The 21,192-nt window shown below is 39.6% G+C and overlaps 1 protein-coding gene across 1 annotated transcript; it reads left to right on the plus strand.

Moving 5' to 3' along the window:
• Window positions 1-2: 2 nt before the first annotated feature.
• LOC134756130 (dolichyl-diphosphooligosaccharide--protein glycosyltransferase subunit 2) lies at window positions 3-20,905 on the plus strand. Its single transcript, XM_063692945.1, has 10 exons — window positions 3-161; window positions 694-872; window positions 2,048-2,316; window positions 3,114-3,275; window positions 3,826-3,973; window positions 5,065-5,501; window positions 6,114-6,261; window positions 6,421-6,568; window positions 8,453-8,668; window positions 18,128-20,905. Exons 1-10 carry the CDS (start codon window positions 149-151, stop codon window positions 18,265-18,267), a joined length of 1,860 nt encoding a protein of 619 aa, XP_063549015.1. The 5' UTR covers window positions 3-148; the 3' UTR covers window positions 18,268-20,905.
• The last annotated feature ends 287 nt before the right edge of the window (window positions 20,906-21,192 follow it).

Raw genomic sequence — 21,192 nt, forward strand, 5'->3', positions numbered from 1 at the left:
TACTGGCAATTTTTGTTGCTACGTCGATCGTTTCTGTCAAGCCTTGCCGGCGATGAATTAATTTTTATTTATTTTCTAAGAAGAAAGTTAAAGATATCCCGGAAATTATTTTGGAATTAAGTAGGATTCTACTAGTTCTACTTATAAAATGTACTTTCGTGGTATGTATTTACGTCTTTAGCTACTAATACGCCCTATAACCTAAACTTTTAGGTAGGCCGCTTTTCAATCACGATTTTATAGCTTAAAAACCAATAAACACATATAATGATCCAGCAAATACCGTATTTGCACCCAATTTGAACTGATAACAGGTAATAGTAAAGTCTCAGAACGGTAAAAATATGTAAACAGTAAAGGACACGTCAGTGTTATCAGTAGACCAAGCGCCGCATTTCGCCGGAGCCATTAACAAATATTTAACGAAAAAAGCGGCTTACAACTTTTAAAAACTATTTCTTACTTCTAACAACATGGTAGGCCGGGACAGGTCAGGTAATAGTAGAATCCTGCTGAAAATAAATTTATTCATTCCTTAATATGGATCATATAGAAATGCATTATGAAAATAACAATATCTCGTATGATAATTGGGTTATTACTCGCTATTATATTTTGCACTGAGCAATAATAGCCTACAGATGGCACATTTTATTCAAAATGATCTTAAATAATGACTACCCATTTTTTCAGCATTTTTATTAGTAAGCATCCTAGCACTAGGCAATGCCAACACACTGCAAGGCACGATTGACGTGAAGCGGCTTGAAGGCATCCTTCAGGAGAACCTGAAGAGCAAGGACCTCAGCTCCCTGTACTATGCGGTGAAAGGCTTGAAGCAGCTCAATGCCAAGATCCCTAACATATGTGAGGTGAGAACATGGCAAAAAAAGCATTTAGTGTTGTTCGTTAAGACTTGGTTGTATGTTAAAGGCTTCAACCTGGTCCTACCCACTAAACCCACTCCGGCGTTTCATCCTCTTTGCCGTTTGTGAGGGCGCCATGGGATCGAGTACACTACCATGGCGCCCCCGGAGGCCTTACTCTACTCACAATACTAATAGTATTGTATTGTAGTTCGGGCGATTTTCCGCAACTCGACGACTGGCGCCTATTTTGCGTGACACTAATAGTATTACAATTACTGTGTCTATAGAATACAAAAAGCTAGTAAGAAGAAAGGCAGTCTGTCTAAGCTTAACCAACTTGAATATAACAAAGTGAACGAGTGTCACTGTACTCACTAAACATCATAATCCCATCAAAAACATTACATGTAAAAAGATGCAAAAAAAGTTTTGAGATGTAATGTGAAACCAAGTCAAAGTCAATATATTCAAATAGGCCTAGTAACAAGCACTTTTTAATTGTCAAGTTTTAAATATAGTCGTTTATTTTAGTCGGTGCCAGGGGGTGTTAAAACCGTAACAATATTAGATACCTTTATTTTTTTAATACATATAAATCATATAATGACTTGAGGAGTTCGCTTGGTCAGACTAGAATCAGTTTAAAAAAGCAAGTCTTTATTGTATTCATCTTTGTAACCTTGTAGATGTAGTGTAGGGACACCCGGCCGGAGGCAGGCGGGCTGTCGATCACGTGTCGCGTTCATTCAGCCCAGTTCCCTGAAGTTGGAGCTGCAGGTTACTGTCCCGGCGGCATTCCCACACTATTCTCCTCAAATCTTCTTGTTTTCCTGCAGAACAGAAGGACATCCTTTAGTTCATTCTCTTTCAGCGTGTCTCTACCGAATATATTATATCGCGATGCCGCATACATAATACACTCTGCTAGTAAGTGAAAAGCTAGTCTCCTCCTTACCACAATGTGGACAGGAGGCGTCTCTGCTAATTTCCATTATCTTAAGGTGTCTGTTGAGAGTGTTATGACCTGTAATGATACCTGTCAATAGTCTTAGACAAAAGATACCTGGTTCTCCTGGGATCTATACCTTTAATCATCATCTTCGACTGTCTGCATCCAGCCTCTTCTTCCCATACTCGTCTCTCTTTCTAACCTTGTATTCCCATTTCTTTGTTCCCAGGACCTCAAAAATATAAAATACGACCTCAAAAACATTGAGCAAGTGTACTACCTCACTAACACAGCAGTCCTCTCCAACTGCCTCAACTCCCTCAAGCCCGAGGTCCTGAGCGCCCCCGCCCAGACCCTGGACAAGAAGGATGCCACCATCCCGGAGCTGTACTATGCCGTGTACTCGCTGAAGGCCCTCGGAAAGGGCTCGGTCTATGACAAGGAGGATGGGCTTAAGAATCTTATTCAGTTGCTGAAGAAGGATGATTCTCCGGCTAAGTATGCTTGTTTTCCGTTTGATAACATGGTTTTATTTCATATACAAATTTTTTAACTGTAAAATTTTAATTCATTACTGATCACAAACTTTTTATAACATTTAAAACTTTCGCGTTTTGAACACATATTAAATCCCACCACCAGTGAAACCTGTGTCGAAACGTCGGTAAATAAAGGTAACAAAATATTTTCGCGATAGACCCGGTTTTAAATGTGACAAACTTTATATTTATATAGATTATATAGATATAGGTAGGCGCACTTACACTTCACCCCGTTACCCGTTAGTGTGGCCGCAGCATTTATTGAATATTCCTTTTTTTTAAGGTATTTGTGCTTTTAATGATCACTAAAGTATACATAATTAATCCAAGGATACATACATGTCACAAAATAAAACATTACAAAAATCTTAACCTAAACTAGAACCTAACAAACACAAAAACTATTCACAAAACGCGCCCCTCGCCCCTCCAGATGCAAAGGAGCCCATCACGCTCGCCGCGTTGCCACGTTGAACAGCGATGGACAACCTTTGCAAAAGGAACGACCCGGAGCGAGGGTCACGACCACTCTCCCGCAACCATCTGCCCACTTCCCCAATAAAAGTCTTGGCCTCAGCACACCAACAGCCAGTGGTTGTATTGACTATTAGGAACAGAACTAAATGAATAATAATAATTGTAATGGGACAAGCTTAATTACACAAATTTAATCAATTTAGTCCCATAGTAAGCTCAATAAGGCTTGTGTTATGGGTGCTACTTGAGCTATAAATATAGTTTGTATCCTCTCAGTTACGGCTTCGTGTTTGGCCTCTGCGAGCACATGGGCTGTTTGTCTTGGAACGCGCAGCACGCGGAAGGCGTGCTCCTGGCCGCCGACGAGAGCGACGCCAAGGCCCTGCACTTTGAAGGAGGCCTACCGGTCACTTCCCTGGTACTCTCCACCGTCCTCAGGTGAGACAATATTTGTTACTAGCTTTTGCCCGCGACTTCGTCTGCGTGGAGTTAGTAATTTGGGTAGCTTATTTTTTATCCAATATGCTTTTTATCGATTCCTCATACAAACTTCCACCCCCCTTTTCACCCCCTTAACGGATGATTTCTGGGGTAAAAACTACCCTATGTCCTTTATCGGGACTCAAACAATCTCTATACCAAATTTCAACTAAATCGGTTCAGCGGTTTAAGCGTGAAGAGGTGACAGACAGACAAACACACTTTCGCATTTATAATATTAGTATGGATTATACAAACCAAGCTGCTTCTTGAGGTGGCTTGTTCTTTGTGGAGTCGCCATTATCAAGGAAAATATTTGTGACGTTTTTGGAAGCAAAAGGTACCACCGTCGCTTACAAATAGGACGAAATTAGCTTGCATCTTTATACGAATAACCTGTTAGAGCGTTCTAATTGGCAAGCGACAATGTGGTACCTTTTGCTTGAAAACGACACATTTAACGAAAGCAGAAAGAGGTAGTCCTAATTTAGAAAATTTTGTTTTGCAGGACATACAAGTCCCTGTCGAAGCCATCACCCCTGACCGAGGAACAGAAGCTGAAGTTCGCCACGTACCTGGTGTCCCGGCGCTCCGTCAACACGGCCCGGGGGGCTGCCCTGCTGCTGGAGGCTGCGCAGGCCCTTGCCGATGACCAGGTAACTACTGCCATACATCACCCGCGACCGAGGAACATCAACATACACTTTAAATAGGGAATATTACGCGAAACTGCGTAGCGGGCGCCAGGGCGCCACTACCACAATCTGAGGATCTATCGTGAAAGCAGAATATTTCTTTATCTAACATCTCTGTCACTCTTGCACATTCGAAGGATAAAGAGGCAGATAGAGAATTTTGGGATTCGCGTTTCCCGATAGGTCCTCTGTAAACAAACCACCTTGATGCATCAATGTCATATTTTATTATCTCTGAAAATTTGCCAAAAACCTGTTAAAGGTACAATATGTATAAGTTAGTCTATGGTTTACTAAAAAGGCTAGTCCTGCACTCTGGTGGCAGAACATGGAAGTAATATCCCGTATTGTAATGACTTGGGAGTGTCTTATGTTTTTCAAACCAGTGCTATAAAAAGTGAACGAACTATTTGGACCAATTCATTTCTTAAACCAAATCTTTATTGAATGCTAGTAAAAGTGAACTTTTTAAACCTCAGAGGTTGCTGGTCAAAGATCTAGATGTAAACCACACTGAAAAAGGTGTTCTAAAGTCCATCCTTCAAAACAATAGGGATATTGACATGAATCGCGAATATATAAAATGTTATGTTTTTACCATAGCAGGGAATATTAGAATGCTGAAAATCATATTTTGTAAGTGTAAATATGCGTAATAAATTAATTAAAAATAATTAAAAGTATTTAAAATAATGCCCGGCATCACGTGACTGCAAACGCAATGCGGAGCGCGTGACGTCACGGCGTGAGAAAGTTGAGAAACACGCACAGACAACAGTCAAACCTGGTGGTCCTCTGGCACTGACAGCAGTTTGTTTATCACATCGTTACGTCATCCAGATCACGTGACAGCTTGGAGCGTTTTTGCGCGAAATTTAAACACTAAACTATTTAAGGTCGATTTTTTATTAAAAAATTTTTTTTCAATAATTACGTGTCTATCTATAAAATGAAAACAATTCTAAAAAAATGTCAACATCCCTATAGTAATGTTTTTAATTGTTAAAAGATTTGTAATGCCTAATTGTAGTAAAAAAAAACTTTCTCAACAGCCATCACCCATCTCTATCGCCATCAAAGGCAAGAAGTACATCTCCTCCGACTCGGACTCCATCGAGATCTCCATCACGGACCTCCTCGGGCGCCCCGTCAAGGGCCTCAAGGCCGACAAAGTCCTCGCCCAGTCCGGGACTCGACTCGCCGATGACGTAGTCGTTCTATCTAAACAACCTTTAACACAAAAGCAAAACGAACCTACAACTTTTATTCTTAACTTGAGTAAAATTAAGGCTCAATACGGCTTGTACAAGATAGCTTTAAGCGCGGATAGCAAGATCTCTAGTGTGAATGTAGCTGTGCTCGGAGAGATCCAGGTGGGGAGCGTGGAGGTGGGCATCGGGGATGTGGACGGGACCACTAGTCCGAAGATCACCACGGTGGCCTACCCGAATAAACTGGCGGAGAAGCTGCAGGCGGATCATATGCAGAAGTGAGTATTTTTCAGGGTTGTTTGTGGGTAATCCAGATAATTTTAGTCTTTGATAATTATCCCAGGTATGGATGGTGCTGTATTTATTTTCTTTGAATTCTTTATTAAATTTTAAAATTTCGTCATAGAATCTTCGTAAATTTTAGGTTATTATCAAATCGATAATTATCAGGCATAATCAAGATAACTATCATTGATAATTATCCTTTCGAACCCTGGTTTTTTTTATTAAGCATATGTAGCCAAAAACCTTTAACATAATTGAGTTAACGTTAGCGAATTTCAGCTTGGGCAAAAATGCCTTCGTATGTCCGGATGTTCTCCTCTGTAGGTCGCATATCTCAACCAATTCTCGTGAAATTTTGTGAGCAGGTTCGATAATTACCATTATGTTGTCTGTAATAAATAAATTGATCGATTGATTAAAATTATCATCGTTATTTGCGCTACTTATAAGGTGGTTGTGAGAGATATGGGTTGTGATAGAGTGAAGTTTCATGACCGTCAGCTGCCGCTCCGTTGGTCCAATTAAAATTTGATGACTAACGAGATTTGTATTTGACTCGGCGGTACCGCGGAGTAGATTAAAGTACTCGTATAATTATATTCCAGGGTGACCCTGAAGCTGACAGTGAAGGACAAGTACGGAGCCCCGGTGCTGGTGCAGCAGGCCTTCGTGCGCGTGGCGCCCGCGGCGGCGGACCAGGAGGCCATCTACGTGGCGGAGCCCGACAACGCCAAGGCCTACAAAGTGGATCTGGTGAGTGTACTCAACTATAATGACTTCTTACGAAACGCTTTAGTCAACTGTAATTTACAAGAAAAGCGGGATAATTAGTTAATCTGCCGATGAAACCGTTGTTTTAGTATTTAGAATGTAAAACTAACATTTCGTATCTATAACACTTTGTTTTTTCAGAACGTGGGTGCCATCTCCAAGCACTTGAAACACCGTTCAGGAGCGTACTCATTAACATTGTTCCTGGGAGATAGTGCTGCGGCAGCGCCCATCGCCTGGCACCTCGGCGACGTGCTGCTCAACTTCGGACATGAAGTCGCACGGGAGGGTTAGTATTATTGTTCCTGGGAGATAGTGCTGCGGCCGCGCCCATCGCCTGGCACCTCGGCGACGTGCTGCTCAACTTCGGACATGAAGTCGCACGGGAGGGTTAGTATTATTGTTCCTGGGAGATAGTGCTGCGGCCGCGCCCATCGCCTGGCACCTCGGCGACGTGCTGCTCAACTTCGGACATGAAGTCGCACGGGAGGGTTAGTATTATTGTTCCTGGGAGATAGTGCTGCGGCCGCGCCCATCGCCTGGCACCTCGGCGACGTGCTGCTCAACTTCGGACATGAAGTCGCACGGGAGGGTTAGTATTATTGTTCCTGGGAGATAGTGCTGCGGCCGCGCCCATCGCCTGGCACCTCGGCGACGTGCTGCTCAACTTCGGACATGAAGTCGCACGGGAGGGTTAGTATTATTGTTCCTGGGAGATAGTGCTGCGGCCGCGCCCATCGCCTGGCACCTCGGCGACGTGCTGCTCAACTTCGGACATGAAGTCGCACGGGAGGGTTAGTATTATTGTTCCTGGGAGATAGTGCTGCGGCCGCGCCCATCGCCTGGCACCTCGGCGACGTGCTGCTCAACTTCGGACATGAAGTCGCACGGGAGGGTTAGTATTATTGTTCCTGGGAGATAGTGCTGCGGCCGCGCCCATCGCCTGGCACCTCGGCGACGTGCTGCTCAACTTCGGACATGAAGTCGCACGGGAGGGTTAGTATTATTGTTCCTGGGAGATAGTGCTGCGGCCGCGCCCATCGCCTGGCACCTCGGCGACGTGCTGCTCAACTTCGGACATGAAGTCGCACGGGAGGGTTAGTATTATTGTTCCTGGGAGATAGTGCTGCGGCCGCGCCCATCGCCTGGCACCTCGGCGACGTGCTGCTCAACTTCGGACATGAAGTCGCACGGGAGGGTTAGTATTATTTTCTTGGGAACATATCTTACAAGAAACAAAGGTTTTATACTTTTAGTGGAAGCCGTACGAGCTCAATTTCTGAGAAAAACCGTAAATCGATGTACAGTTTAGCCATTTGGCACACGCATACTAGAGGTCAAAACAAAATTTTAGACCCCGCAGTTCGTAAAAAAAAATCCTTTTGGAGGGGTGCTGAGTTATTTTTAGGGTTCCGTACCCAAAGGGTAAAAACGGGACCCTATTACTAAGACTCCGCTGTCCGTTCGTCTGTCTGTCTGTCACCAGGCTGTATTTCATGAACCGTGATAGCTAGACAGTTGAAATTTTCACAGATGATGTATTTCTGTTGCCGCTATAACAACAAATACTAAAAACAGAATAATATAAATATTTAATTGGGGCTCCCATACAACAAACGTGATTTTTTTTCCTGTTTTTTCCGTAATGGTACGGAACCCTTCGTGCGCGAGTCCGACTCTCACTTGGCCGGTTTTTTTCTTATATGGGGATTTTTTTTGAAACCTTTCGTGTGTGGTAATCCTACACGCACACTCGGAGCTCGGAGCTCGGAGCTCGGAGCTCGGAGCTCGGAGCATGCAGCTCGTCCAACCTGCACCTGCAACCTGCCCAGCGCGGCGCTGTCCCGCCTCCCGGACCCCGGCCGCGACCTGCAGGAGACTGTTGGGGCCTCCCCTAACCCAATAAAACAAAAATAATTTTCAAAACATACCAAGCTTGGACTCCTCCAGATACGATATGGCTTTTTTTTTGTACAATATACCACAAACGATACGTGATATCCTCATCATGATTCCATTTAGTTTTTTATTTTATTTGTACAGTTATTTACGGTTACAGCGGCCGCAGAGGGCGGGACGGTTTTTTCTGCGGACAGCTTACGCTATCTTTTTCAGTATATAACTTTGAATTAGTTTAATGTGTAAATATTGAGTGTTTATTTTGTTCTCCCAGCGCCCCCCTCCCCCCGTGGTCTTGGAGCCCTCCCCGCCATCTCGCACTCGTTCCGCGAGGCGGAGCCCCGGCCTCCGCGGTTCGTGTCCGACGTGTTCGCGGTGGCGTGCGCGGCGCCCCTGTTGCTACTGCTGGTGCTGTGGGCCAAACTCAGGGTCAACCTGTCCTATATGCCGTTTGCACCCAGCATGCTGCTGTTCCATCTGGGCTTGGGAGGTGAGATACTAATTATCTGAAACACTGATTTAAAATTGTCTTCGGTTACCGCGATAGTTACTCATGAAATAAAACTATGAAAACGGATTATATCGCGTATATTGAATTTATAATACATCCCGACGTTTCGAACCCTTTACAGCGTTCGTGGTCAACGGGTGACTGAGGAAAAAATTACAAAGTGCAAAAATACCCACATACTAAAATAATGAACAATCATAGACTACAAACTTTAAGGCTGGTTGTACATGCAAAATCGGTTCATAAGGCTAGTTATACACTACAATTATTATCAAGTAAAGATATATATATACGCGATAAAAAAAAAAAACCTCAGTCAGCCGTTGACCACGAACGCTGTAAAGGGTTCGAAACATCGGGATGTATTATAAATTCAATATACGCGATATAATCCGTTTTCATAGTTTTATTTCACTGATTTAAACTTTTTTTTTTTATTAAAAAAAGGCAAGCATTTGACCGCAATCTCACCTGATGGTAAGTGCCGATGCAGTCTAGGATGGATCATGCTTACCTAAAAGATGTCTATTCACTCTTGATTTAAAAAGATCCAAGTTATAGTGGACTGGGAATATATTTGCAGGAAGTGAATTCCACTCCTTAGCCGTTCGCATGATAAAGCTGGATGCATAGCGCTTAGTACGAATCAGTGCCAGAGTAACGACGTAAGGGTGAAACGCAAGTCCGCGTCTAGTCCCACGGTGACAGAATGGAGATGGCGGGATTAAATTATGTAATCCCATCGCACACTCCCCGAAATGTATCCTGTAGAACACCGATAAACAAGCTACCTTTCTACGGTGTTCAAGGCTCTGCAGTCTAGCCTCTACTAATCCCGCACATAGATTAGTATATGTTATTACTGTAATAGATAAGAAACTCGGACATTTCACGTTCACGTCTCTACTAGTGCTGCCTCTAGCGGTCCTGCTCTCAACTAATGAGACTATAGTAGAAAACACGCACACATGTACACACTACACACACACCCACACACACATGCGCATACTCGTGGGCTCTTTACCTGCAGGTAAGGTGAAGGGGGCGGAGTGCGCCTGCCGTGTAAGTGCGCCTACCCCTATATATCTATATAGACTATATAGATAGGCACACTTACACGGCAGGCGCACTTCGCCCCCTTCACCTTAACAATTTTATTATTGGAAACTGATTTATGTACTAATCTTTGTCGTCCGTTGCACAGAAAATTACATAAATCAGTTTTAATTTTCAACAAATGAAAGAAAACTGACATTAGTTCAAGTATAATATATTATACAATATAAGTGATTATTTACACACGTTCCCAGTCACTAAGGCAGCGCATACTGTGTATACTATATTACTTTGCTAATCCTCGAAAAGTTAACGTGCTAGTCAATCAGTGGTCACCCGTTATACTTGCGCATTTTTACATGCAATTAATGTTCCCACCGCAAAAATAAGTACGCAAATAAATATTTTTGTATTAATTAATATGGATTTTCACAAAGTAACGCCTGATTCTATTCATTAAGGGGCTACTCGAGGTTTTCATCGATATTTCACAACTTTTGAATCATATCTCCTTCTACTTTTGGTTCTTCAATCTTTTATCTCCATTTTTGCCTACCGGACTTTGAAAGAAATGAATACTTATTTATTTATGATTTTTTTAAACATTGTCTAAAAAAACACTATTCTTCTAGTCTTTGACGTCCCTAAAAACTTGTCTAAGGATTTTAAAATAATTAACACTAAAATTGTTCTTTGATGCCAAATAGCTCGAAAACAACGAATTTTGAAGTAATTATATTGCTTAAAGCCGTTACTGTTAATATGATAAGCTACAAAAGACATTAGAAAACTAAGGGATTTCGATCAAAGGTCATTGGGGCATGGGATCCCCTTTATCTATCTCCTGACTTTGTGTTTTAAATAATATTCATAGGCGGTCTTTTTCATCTCGTCCTCCTGGTCCCAAAATGTGGTTTTGCCCATTAAAATCTCATTTATTTCTCTGCACCAATTATTGATAAAAAATATGATGCTTCGTTTTAACATAAACTTCGTCAACTCCTCGCCATGTTTTTCACATGTCAAAAAGGAAAAATCTAAATGTATTGCTGCGATTAATTCTATGTATTCGGTGAGCCTTCTTATGTGGCAAGAGACCTTTAAAACTTTAAGAGTAATATTCTCCATTTGGCAAAAAATATCGAAAATCGGTCTCGTTGGATATAAAAGCCAAGTTTTGTCATGCCTGTATTCTCTTATTTTGATGTATTCGTGAAATACTTGTAAGTTGTCGCTTTCTAAGTCGCACTTGCATTTGGGGCAATTTTTGTATATTTTCTTTTTTGATAATTTTATTAGCCATCCGCTACAATATGCCACTGCTGCAGATTTCTCTTTTTGAGTTTTAATTAAATTTTCTGTGTCTATAATCTCAATCATTAAATGAGCATTGTCTACAGTCAATTCATCTAAGTCAGGAACTGCTATTTTCTCAGTTAAGAAAAATCTTAAAGACTGAAGACAATAATTATCGTCTTCCTCACAATTGGACCCGATGGAATGAGGTGAGGTCAAATTATTAATCATTAGGGCTTTATATGAGTTTATAAACGTGTACACACTTGGTTTAGTGTTTCTTAAACCATGAGCCCTAATTGCACCAAAAAAGTTTTCTATGGGATCCTGATTAAAGTTTCGCAGCAGCAATGAATTCAAGCCAAGTGAGTGCAAGTATTTTGTGATGGCTTGAAAAGCTTCGATAGTTTTGATCCAACTTGATATTGATGGAACTACTGATTTCGACCCATTTTTGGTGACATATTTCATGGTTTTAAGGACTTTCAGGCTCTTTATCCACAATTTTCGGTGCGGTGACCTGGGTTTCACAGCGCATCGGTATATCTTTCCTTTTTTAGGCTCACTAAAATTACCATTGACAGAGTCAAACAGCTTGTCGAAGAAGAGCAGGATATCTGCCGTGTCGCAGCTTTCTTTCGGCAGTTGTTTAACACCTGAAAATGTTATCTACAATTAAGATCTTGTCGAATTACAAAAAGTTTTTTTTTTATATAGAGGAAAAGGAAGAAAATATGCCAATTTGTCTAATTTTATGTTTACCTAAAAATCTGTACCTATATAAATATATATGTTTTTAATATATATTTATATCGGGTTAAAGATATTTATTTGTCTCAAAAGAAAAATTACATTTTACTTATTGAGATAGGTCGGTACATTTGAGGACACTATAACTAAAATAATTTTTTAATTAGCGCCATTTCAATATACTTAAGCATATAAATATTTTACAATTTATTCAATACATTAAACGGGTCACTGTCAACTTTGTCTGACCGAGATTTAGTCAACGCGTGTGGAAGCGTCATCGTTGAAGAAAATGAACGAAAGTACGTGAGTGACCCGTATTAACATTTTAAGAGTCCCGAATTTCACCTTCCCATACAAACGGAGTTTCGTTCTCATTTTAAAACTACGTGTTGGATTGTAATGAAACCTTGCACATACAATGACATGAGGTATATCTAGGCCTGTAATTAGTTTATATAGCTCCAGCCGGGCTAGCACATGATTGGCGCGAGAGTATCTCGCCGCGACATAGACTACCCGTCCCCCTTTAATTCATACAGTTAGTAAAAGAGGGGTAGTCTATCTCGCGGCGAGATACTGTCGCGCCAATCATGTGCTCAGTCTACAGTTTATGAAAAAATCGAAAAAGAGCAAAAACAAGTTTTGTGTTTTGTGTGAAAAACTTAAATTCGCTGTATTTTTTTAACTATTGTATCTGAAATAACATAAACTAATTAAAGACCTAGATATACCTTATCCTATTGTTAGTACAAAGTTTCAGAGCAATCTAGCTAGTCGTTTTAAAATGAGAGCGTAACTACGTTTGTACAATGGAGAACCGAGCTTGCCGGGGACTTAAGTTTCGTTATTAACATTTTACAAACCTGCCATGTATCCCATGGTGGCCCCTACGTTTTCACTGAATACTTGCGTACAGAATTTAACCTTCATCTTTGGTATACGATTTGATGTAACGTGTTCTGCAGTCAATTTACTAGCCAGTCGTACTCCTTTATAACTAGGGCCTCGTCTATACAGTGCCTCCAAGTGGGCCCATTTGGCTGTTTTAATTTTTTTGTCCTGAACATACTCTAAGTCTTTAGTCAGCAAATTATTGCGTATTCCTTTCATTAAATGAGGTGGGTCATAAATCGGGTAAATTTTCCTGCCACATCTCGAAAAATCCTCCTTTATATTCTTCATTACGCGCCAAATATGTCTCTTGCGTTTCCTTTATCAGTAGATTTATCGCAGCCATGTTGGTCGCACCTTGATCGCATATGGTGCCTATGACGTTAAGACCAGATTCTAGAACCTTTTTTGTTACTTCTTCAATTTGTCTTTTAAGGTCATTCGTCTTGGTTGTGTTTGAACAGAAAGTAAATGCAACCGGCTGCTTATATTTTTTGATAACACCTCGTACCATGAACACCAACACATGGTTGGAAAATATTTTTTCCCTTTTTACTCCGTTATCTAAAAATCCATAAATTTGGTCTTTGGTTTTGTCAAAACATATATGAGGTGTTAATGCCATCTCGTCAAAAACTAATGTGCAAAATCTATGATGATGAGGCATTTTTCGTACTCTTTTTTTTAAATTTTCAAAAATGATTTCATTTACTCCCGGGAATAACTGCACTTTTTGTAAAATTTTCTCTAAAGTTCTTCGTTTCGGTAAGATGCAAATTTTTTCAAGTAATCTGTAAGCTTTTGGACAAGGCTTGAATACCGAGAGGGCAAATATTTTTTCTTCCAAAGTAAATCTTCGACCTCTTGCTTTTTTTCCAAACTGGCTGATCTGCATTTTAAAAAATGTTTTTGCAGCAGGGGACATTTGGCTCTCCACCACCTGGAAAGCCTCGGTCTTCATTACTTTGTTTGCCAACATTAATCGAGTCTTAAACGTGTTCTTTGATTTATTGCATCTCCTTAAAGTGGCTTTAGTTGTTGCCAAGGTATCTCTTAATTCACGTTCCATTGTTGACATTGTGGAAGGACATTTTGATCTTATAGGTGTTGATCCTGAAACATAATTTAGTTACGTTTAATGAACATCACCGCACAATAATTATAAAAGACTCAGACTAACGAGTATTATAAATTATAGATCTAATATGCCGTATCAAACGTGCACCTGACACCAACACGATATCTGAATAATGTACCTACTGCCATCATTATAAAGTTTAGTTATCATTCGCGCGTGCATCTCGATCGCGCTAATACATGTATAGACAAGTCCGAGCGAAATGAACGCGCAAATGATAACTAACTGAGATAATTTTGTTATCGTTTTATACATACATATGTCAGGTGCACGTCTGTAGATATATTTACCCTAACTAATTAACAGAGGGCCTACCGCTAACCACGTTGATGTGTTGCCTCCCTGTCACACTTATGTTACGTACGTTACGAATTTACAAGTGCGACAGAGAGGCAACACGTCGAACGTCGATCGCGGTAGGCCCTCAGTAACGAGAATTACACAATTAGTTATAGAAAATATGTTTAAAACGGCGATACAATTTAACGCTTAATATTGTTTGTGGCGTTTGTAGGAATAACTTAATGTTCCTTATTTTAGCAGGTTGCAGGTCGATTTATTAAAGGAAAGAGACTTTGTCTATATGTATAGGCCAGAGACAATATTCAATAAATAAACCTACCATGTGTAGCAGCTTTAGAGTTAGACTGTGGTGTTGCAGCTTCAACAGTTGTAGGTGAAGTATGCCCTTGTACGTCTGGAATACTTGGACGCGAAGCAGCAGCATGCACGCCTAAAGTAATGGTACAGTCAAAGAAATGCAATACACCATCAAACATTTGTAGCGAGAGGCGTACTGAAATCTGCCTCGGCTATTACCTACATGTTGATTTTGGAGTTCAGAGAAGAACATACCTACAATTTAAGATACAACCTGTTAAAGATGGAGAGAAGAAACGGTAGTGGAGATTTCAACAGGGTTCTATTTGAGTTTTATAATAAACATGTACAGTCGACGTCAAAGATATGTTTACACTTTTGCATCTTACTCCTTTGTAATACGGCGAAAAATGTAAACATATTTTTGACGTCGACTGTACCTACTTAAGATTGTTCAGTACAGGCCATAAAGCTTTAAATAGGGTCGAAGTAAGCAACTTAAACGAGCTTAAAATGGATAACATAATGACCACTACTTACTTAAGACTCAGAAAAATTAGCCGCTAACTTAAAACCTAAGTTACGTTCATATTGTAAAGTAGCGAGTAGAAGTAATACCTGCAAAACTTCTACTCGCTCAATTTTTTTTGTATGACAATTTATATTTTATAACAACGAAAATGTAATGTAACATACCTAGGTGTTAGACCAACATAAGTCTGCAGGGATTTGATAGACTGTGCAAGTGTTATGTAAAACTTCTATGAAATTATGACGTTTGAAATAACACTTGCACAGTCTGAGCTATCAAAATCGCACCAGACTTATGTTGGTCTAATTCTACTTTAATGTCCATGTCAACTTTTATGTTATTTCAACATGTTATTGTTTTAAAATGAGATCGTAATAACTTTTTTTTGTATGACGGCGTCTTATTGTTTACTACGATGTATTAGTTAGACGTATAATTACCAGGTATATTCAGAGATGGAATTGCCAATTTTGTAAGTCTCTGATTGGGAAAGGTATGTCTTTCTTCAAAATGCCGATGGCATACGCGACGATTGTTGAAGATATCTTCATTTTTTTCGCCAACGATGGTGCCACCGATTTTCATAACCCACGTGCGAAACCTTTCGATTTCATCGGGCTTACCAGGGTTCGGAAACCCATGCAAAGGTAATCCTAGAAGCATAAAACAGGTATGTATACATTTCAATAAGTTTCAGTAACGTCTGTCATATTACAAGCGTCTGTCAAACCTAAGTCTAGTCTTATTGTCAAATGGTATTTTCATAATGTATTGAGCAATATATCCAACTAGCTTCTACCCGCGACTTCGTCTGCGTGGAACGACGACGATACTGGTCGATAAAAACTGTTTTGTCCTTCCTTGGGCCCTAAACTATCTGCATTCATTTCATCTAATTCGGTTAAGCAGTTTAAGCTTGAAGAGGTACGTAACAGACAGACAGAGTTGCTTTCCCATTTATAAAATTATATTATATGACATGAAAATTACATGAAATGTAATGAAAAAGCAAAGCAATTTGTATTACTATCCATTGAGCCATAAAAGTAGCTGAAAAAGTTTAATATTAAGAGAATGGCAATTAGTATTAAGTCCGCCAGTTGTATAATTTTTCTTTGTTTTTAGTATTTTAAATCTATTATTATTATCCCAATCTACCTTACACAAAGGGAAATAAGCACTAGTCCTAGCTTAAATTATTATTATTCTCAAATTATTCTCAGCCTGTATTTTTTATGCGACAAATATTAAATAATAAATAGATGTTCAGGAGCACCACGATAAAGTAATTACTTGAAACTTTACTTACCTTGTCCTTGTACCGATGTACAAGAAGGCACACAGCATCGGCGCGGTGCCATTTCTTTTCTTTCGGCTTGCCGGCGTTTTTTTATTCGTATGAGTAAAAGCTTGGCTTTATCACATATAAAGAAATATTGGGAATAATATTAATTTTGAAAATTCCCGTCAAACCAAACGTCAATTGGTTTTTTTATTCGTCAAAATACGTCAATCTGTCATTTTACGGTATTTGCACTATATATTAAAAAACCTACTTACGTTTCAAATTTAATTTGTTTCCTAGTTCATTTGCAACGTAAGGTTAGTAACACTATCAAAACATTTCTTATTAAAATATATTCTTCTAGATTTAATTACATACGATTAAGTTAACTGCTTAAATATTTGTTTGGTATATTTTGTTTTCTACCATCTACATACAAGAATTATACCTAGCCACACTCAGCCCTCCTTATGCTAAAAGGCATTATCTCAAAAACGAATGAACTGGAAATGGAACTTTATGCTTAAAATTTAAGGTACTTATTTGCATTCAATTTTCAATTGAGATACCGCATTTTAGCAAAGCAGGGCACCACGGTTGAGGAATATATGTCAAGCATAACCCAAAGATGGCATTATTATCAGCATTACATTACTCTTCTTCAGAGATACTATACCATGATCCCGCATCTCCAATAAGCTTCCTAGCGCGTTTGTCTATGGAATCACGGAATGGACTTTCACGATTTCTACATATTATTAAATTGTAAAACGGGACTTAATGGGGTATTTAAGTTTTAAGATTAATCTTCGTCTTAAATACGCGATGAAGTCTCGTTTTACAATTTAATAAATTATCTGAAACTTGTATTTCCAACTAACATATTAAAGCTTTTTTATATTGCGTGATTCGACATCGACTAACTTTTAGTCTCTTTTGTCTCTAAACAATTTTAGTACTTGTCTGTTTTTTTTTTTTTTTTTTTTTTTTTTTTTTTTTTTTTTTTTTTTTTTTTTTTTTTTTGTGTAATTCGAAATTTAGACTGGATACATCTCTAACAAAGTACCTATCTAAATATTTGATTGATTCCATACATGTAATTGTTTTTGGAATTTTTTGGTTAATTTTATTGCTTGTTAAAATTTACATGTAAAAGTGCCCCTGTGGCCTATTTACTGAATAAATGTTGTATGATGTGTTGTTCATAGATGGCAGCACCAGTCTCTTTCGCTACAACGTAAATCCGTAAGGAGTTCGTTTAGGAGGTGAAGGCGCGCACTGCTTGCATATAGTCGAGAAATTCGGACGGGTACCGCCGTGGCGGGGTGGCCTAGGGGTTCATGGCGTTAGCCGCGATAGCTAAAGACGCCGGTTCGAATCCGGCCTTCACCACTGGAGGGCTTCGTCACTTTTTCTTTAATATATGACATCTATTACAGTTTTTAAATGTTACATGATTTAAAAAAAACAACTGCTACTTTTTAGTAGCTGTTTTTTGCCATGTCCCTCCGACTCGGTCCCTGCGATTCCGCATTCCGCCTCATCGACGTATTTCGAGCAGGGGGCGGGGGGGGGGGGGGGGGGGGTCGAGCAAATCTTGTCAGTAGAAAAAGGCTTAGAATAAATTTAAAAGTGGAAAAATTACTGCCTTGGGTGAGACTTGAACTCACGGCCTCTGGATCCAGAGGCATCGGCATCCAGAGGCCGTGAGTTCAAGTCTCACCCGAGGCAGTAATTTTTCCACTTTTAAATTTATTCTAAGCTTAATAGCATCGATCGCAGACGTTTCTGCTTGTTAAAAATTAATTTAGTAGAAAAAGGCGCCAAATTCAAATTTTCTATGGGACCCTTCGCGCCTACATTTTAAAAATAGAATGTATGATGCAGGTTCGCTGGCGCTGTACGGCGCGCTGTGGCTGCGGCTCTCCATGTTCTCGGCGGCGCGCTACCTGCTGCCGCTCGCCGCCGCCACCTTCCTCGCCGGACACCGCCTGCTGCGCCGTCTGGTGGCCGACAAGCAACACTAACCGAACAGGAACCGGAACCCGCCCAGAGAGAGGATCGATACAACAGGAGGCTCGCTTTACTCTTACTTAACACGGAACTGGAGGACCCGCGCGAAGTCGCCTTTTCATACGAAAGTAAGTCCTCATTTTCCTCTCTGGATATTAATATTATTGAAAATGTTTTAACACAATTTATTGTATAATTGTATATTAACAATAGCTATGCCCCTCCGTTAGATTTTTTTTTTTTAATTTTTAATTATTTTAAGTTAGGAGCATTTTAAAACTTGTATGGAATCCGTTTTTCGCTCCTAATTTTTACAATAATCAATAAATAAAAAAACGGCCAAGTGCGAGTCGGACTCGCGCACCGAAGATTCCGTACTTTTTAGTATTTGTTGTCATAGCGGCAACAGAAATACATCATCTGTGAAAATTTCAACTGTCTAGCTATCACGGTTCATGAGATACAGCCTGGCGGTCTATCATAAGTTGCGTTCTCGCGCACGAGTCCATATTTGAAGTCGCGCTAGATGTATGGAGTCGCGCGCGAGAACGCAACTAATGCTAGACCGCCAGGTGACAAACATACAGACGGACAGCGGAGTCTTAGTAATCTACGGAACCTTAAAAAAGTAGGGCCATAGCTATAGTTCATATACATCAAATTAGGTAAAAATATTTTCCGTAATGTCAATATTCAGAGAGGAAAATGGGGACTACGTTTGAAAGGAGCCGCCGGCCGTCTCCTTTCCTCTTAGAGCCTCGAGATTAGTGATGGGTTGATTCTAATTAAAATTCAGTGTAACCATGCATTGTTTGACTGAATAGACAGCTATATCTTACAGAACGTCCTAAAAAAAAAATGTCCATGGATTTACTGAATTTTCCATTTGTAATAAAAAGAAATGGATGGATGTGCAGTGAGATTTACGAGTATAAAACTGCAATATCTAGTGATGTACTATAAAACTATACATTTCTTATTATTAGAATCGAAATTCATCTAGTATACATAGATATGTTACAATGTATAGTCTGTTCGGAAAATATGACTATTAGTACGGGCGGCGACCGTATGATCTATACTTCATCTGATACAAGGATAAGCCGCATAGCACACGTTCATAAAAGTGATGCTAAGTTTGGAAAAAATAGTTTAAAAAATTAGAATTGGCCGAAAGCACGAAAAAACGTACCACTTCCGGTTACAAAAAAAAGTGAAATTTACGTCATCTGATACAAAGATGAGACTGGTGGCAACAGGTAGGAATTTATATGTAGCTTCAGAAAACACTCTTCCGAGCTTTTGACAGCTCCCAAATGGCCGAATGTGCGTCTGCCGGGCACTTTAAAGGTAAAAAAAAGGTAAGGGGTGTCACCCGTTGACCACGAACGCTGTAAAGAGTTCGAAACGTCGGGATGTATTATAAATTCAATATACGCGATATAATCCGTTTTCATAGTTTTATTTCATGAGTAACTATCGCGGTAACCGAAGACGGTAAGAAAAAAGTTGAATTACGTCATCTGATACAAAGATGAGACTTGTGATTGTGACAACATATGGCAATTTATACGTAGACTCGTCTGCCAGCTCCCAAATGGCCGAAAGTGCGTCTGCCGGGCATTTAAAGGATTAAATTACCAGGGATACGTAAATTTTACTTTTTCTTGTAACTAGAATTGGTACTTTTTTTGTGCTTTCGGCCAATTCAAATATTTTTCCAAACTTAGCATCACTTTTATGAACGTGTGCCATGGGGCTTATCCTTGTATCAGATGACGTATAGATCATACGGTCGCCGCCCGTACTATATCGGTTTGACTTATGCACAGAGTGCATGATGTTGCAGTCACAACAATAACATTTACTATTTATTTGTGCGTGTGTTTGCGCAATCAATGTGCTCTTTTTTTTACCAATCCGAAAGTGGTCTCTGCCTTTTTCTCACGAAATATTAAAAAAATACATGTGTGGATGGAGTCTTCTAATTTAAGTTTATGTCATTCCTCGTTCCCTGTAGCATCTGGGCTGGCACATGAGTGGCTACAATATCTCGCCCGGGAGATACTACCCGTCCCTCTTTAATTAATACAGTTAGAAAAAGGCGGGTAGTCTATCTCGCGGGTGGGATACTGTCGCGCCCATCCTGTGCTAGGCCTACATATTTCTTTGCTTAACCTTAAATGCATAGTGATGGATGCAGCCTACACAACAAAAAACATAATTTTATGCATAAGTAGATAAAATCGGTCCTGTATAATTATTTTGATAGCAAATTAATTCACTCCGATATTTTATGCGCAGTATTTCAGTAAAAAAAAAATATATTTGTTTATAGACGAAATGGCGGAAAAATTGGAAAAGTTGATGATTTTTAGTACGTAATTTAGGCGGTTTTTTTCGGGGTATGCAATTATATTTAAAATCTTTATTATAGGTATATTACAATAGTGTAAATTTCTAATGGTAGTAAAATTTTTACCAATTGTATATTTACATAAATTATGATTTACCCTATGTAACTTCTAACACTGATTTAGCAGTGAAAATCCGTTTTTTTTCTAGAATCAGTAAACATAATTATGTAACGCATATTAATTTAGGTGAATGAATGAATCAAAGAAGTATGCTGCAGGGTTCTGATAATTATAGATTTTATAAAAAATAAAGATGTTGGTTCTTTTAATCTTTTGTATTATTTGTCTACTATCCTACGCAAAACATACGTTATTTTAAAAGCACGTGTAGGTTAAACTACATCATATAAATGATAAGAGTACAAACTGCGCGTTCGAACCAGAAAATTATTGCCATTTTAGATGTTTAAAGGTTACTGACCCGAAGTTCATCGACTTTGTATGTAAAGCCTTGAGGCCTTTCAGTGATAATTATTTTATGTATTTACAGTATTTACTGGGTCTAGGTCTCTGAACTAGTTA

This window comes from Cydia strobilella, chromosome 3 (assembly GCF_947568885.1).
Source record: "Cydia strobilella chromosome 3, ilCydStro3.1, whole genome shotgun sequence".
In the NCBI taxonomy this organism is placed as follows: Eukaryota; Metazoa; Arthropoda; class Insecta; order Lepidoptera; family Tortricidae; genus Cydia; species Cydia strobilella.

Bases quoted from the DNA above. Each gene is read 5' to 3' on its own strand.
- LOC134756130 (XM_063692945.1), top strand. The intron at 873-2,047 runs GTGAGAACATGG...CTTTGTTCCCAG, and splicing joins AGATCCCTAACATATGTGAG to GACCTCAAAAATATAAAATA. The intron at 6,569-8,452 runs GTTAGTATTATT...TTGTTCTCCCAG, and splicing joins ACATGAAGTCGCACGGGAGG to CGCCCCCCTCCCCCCGTGGT.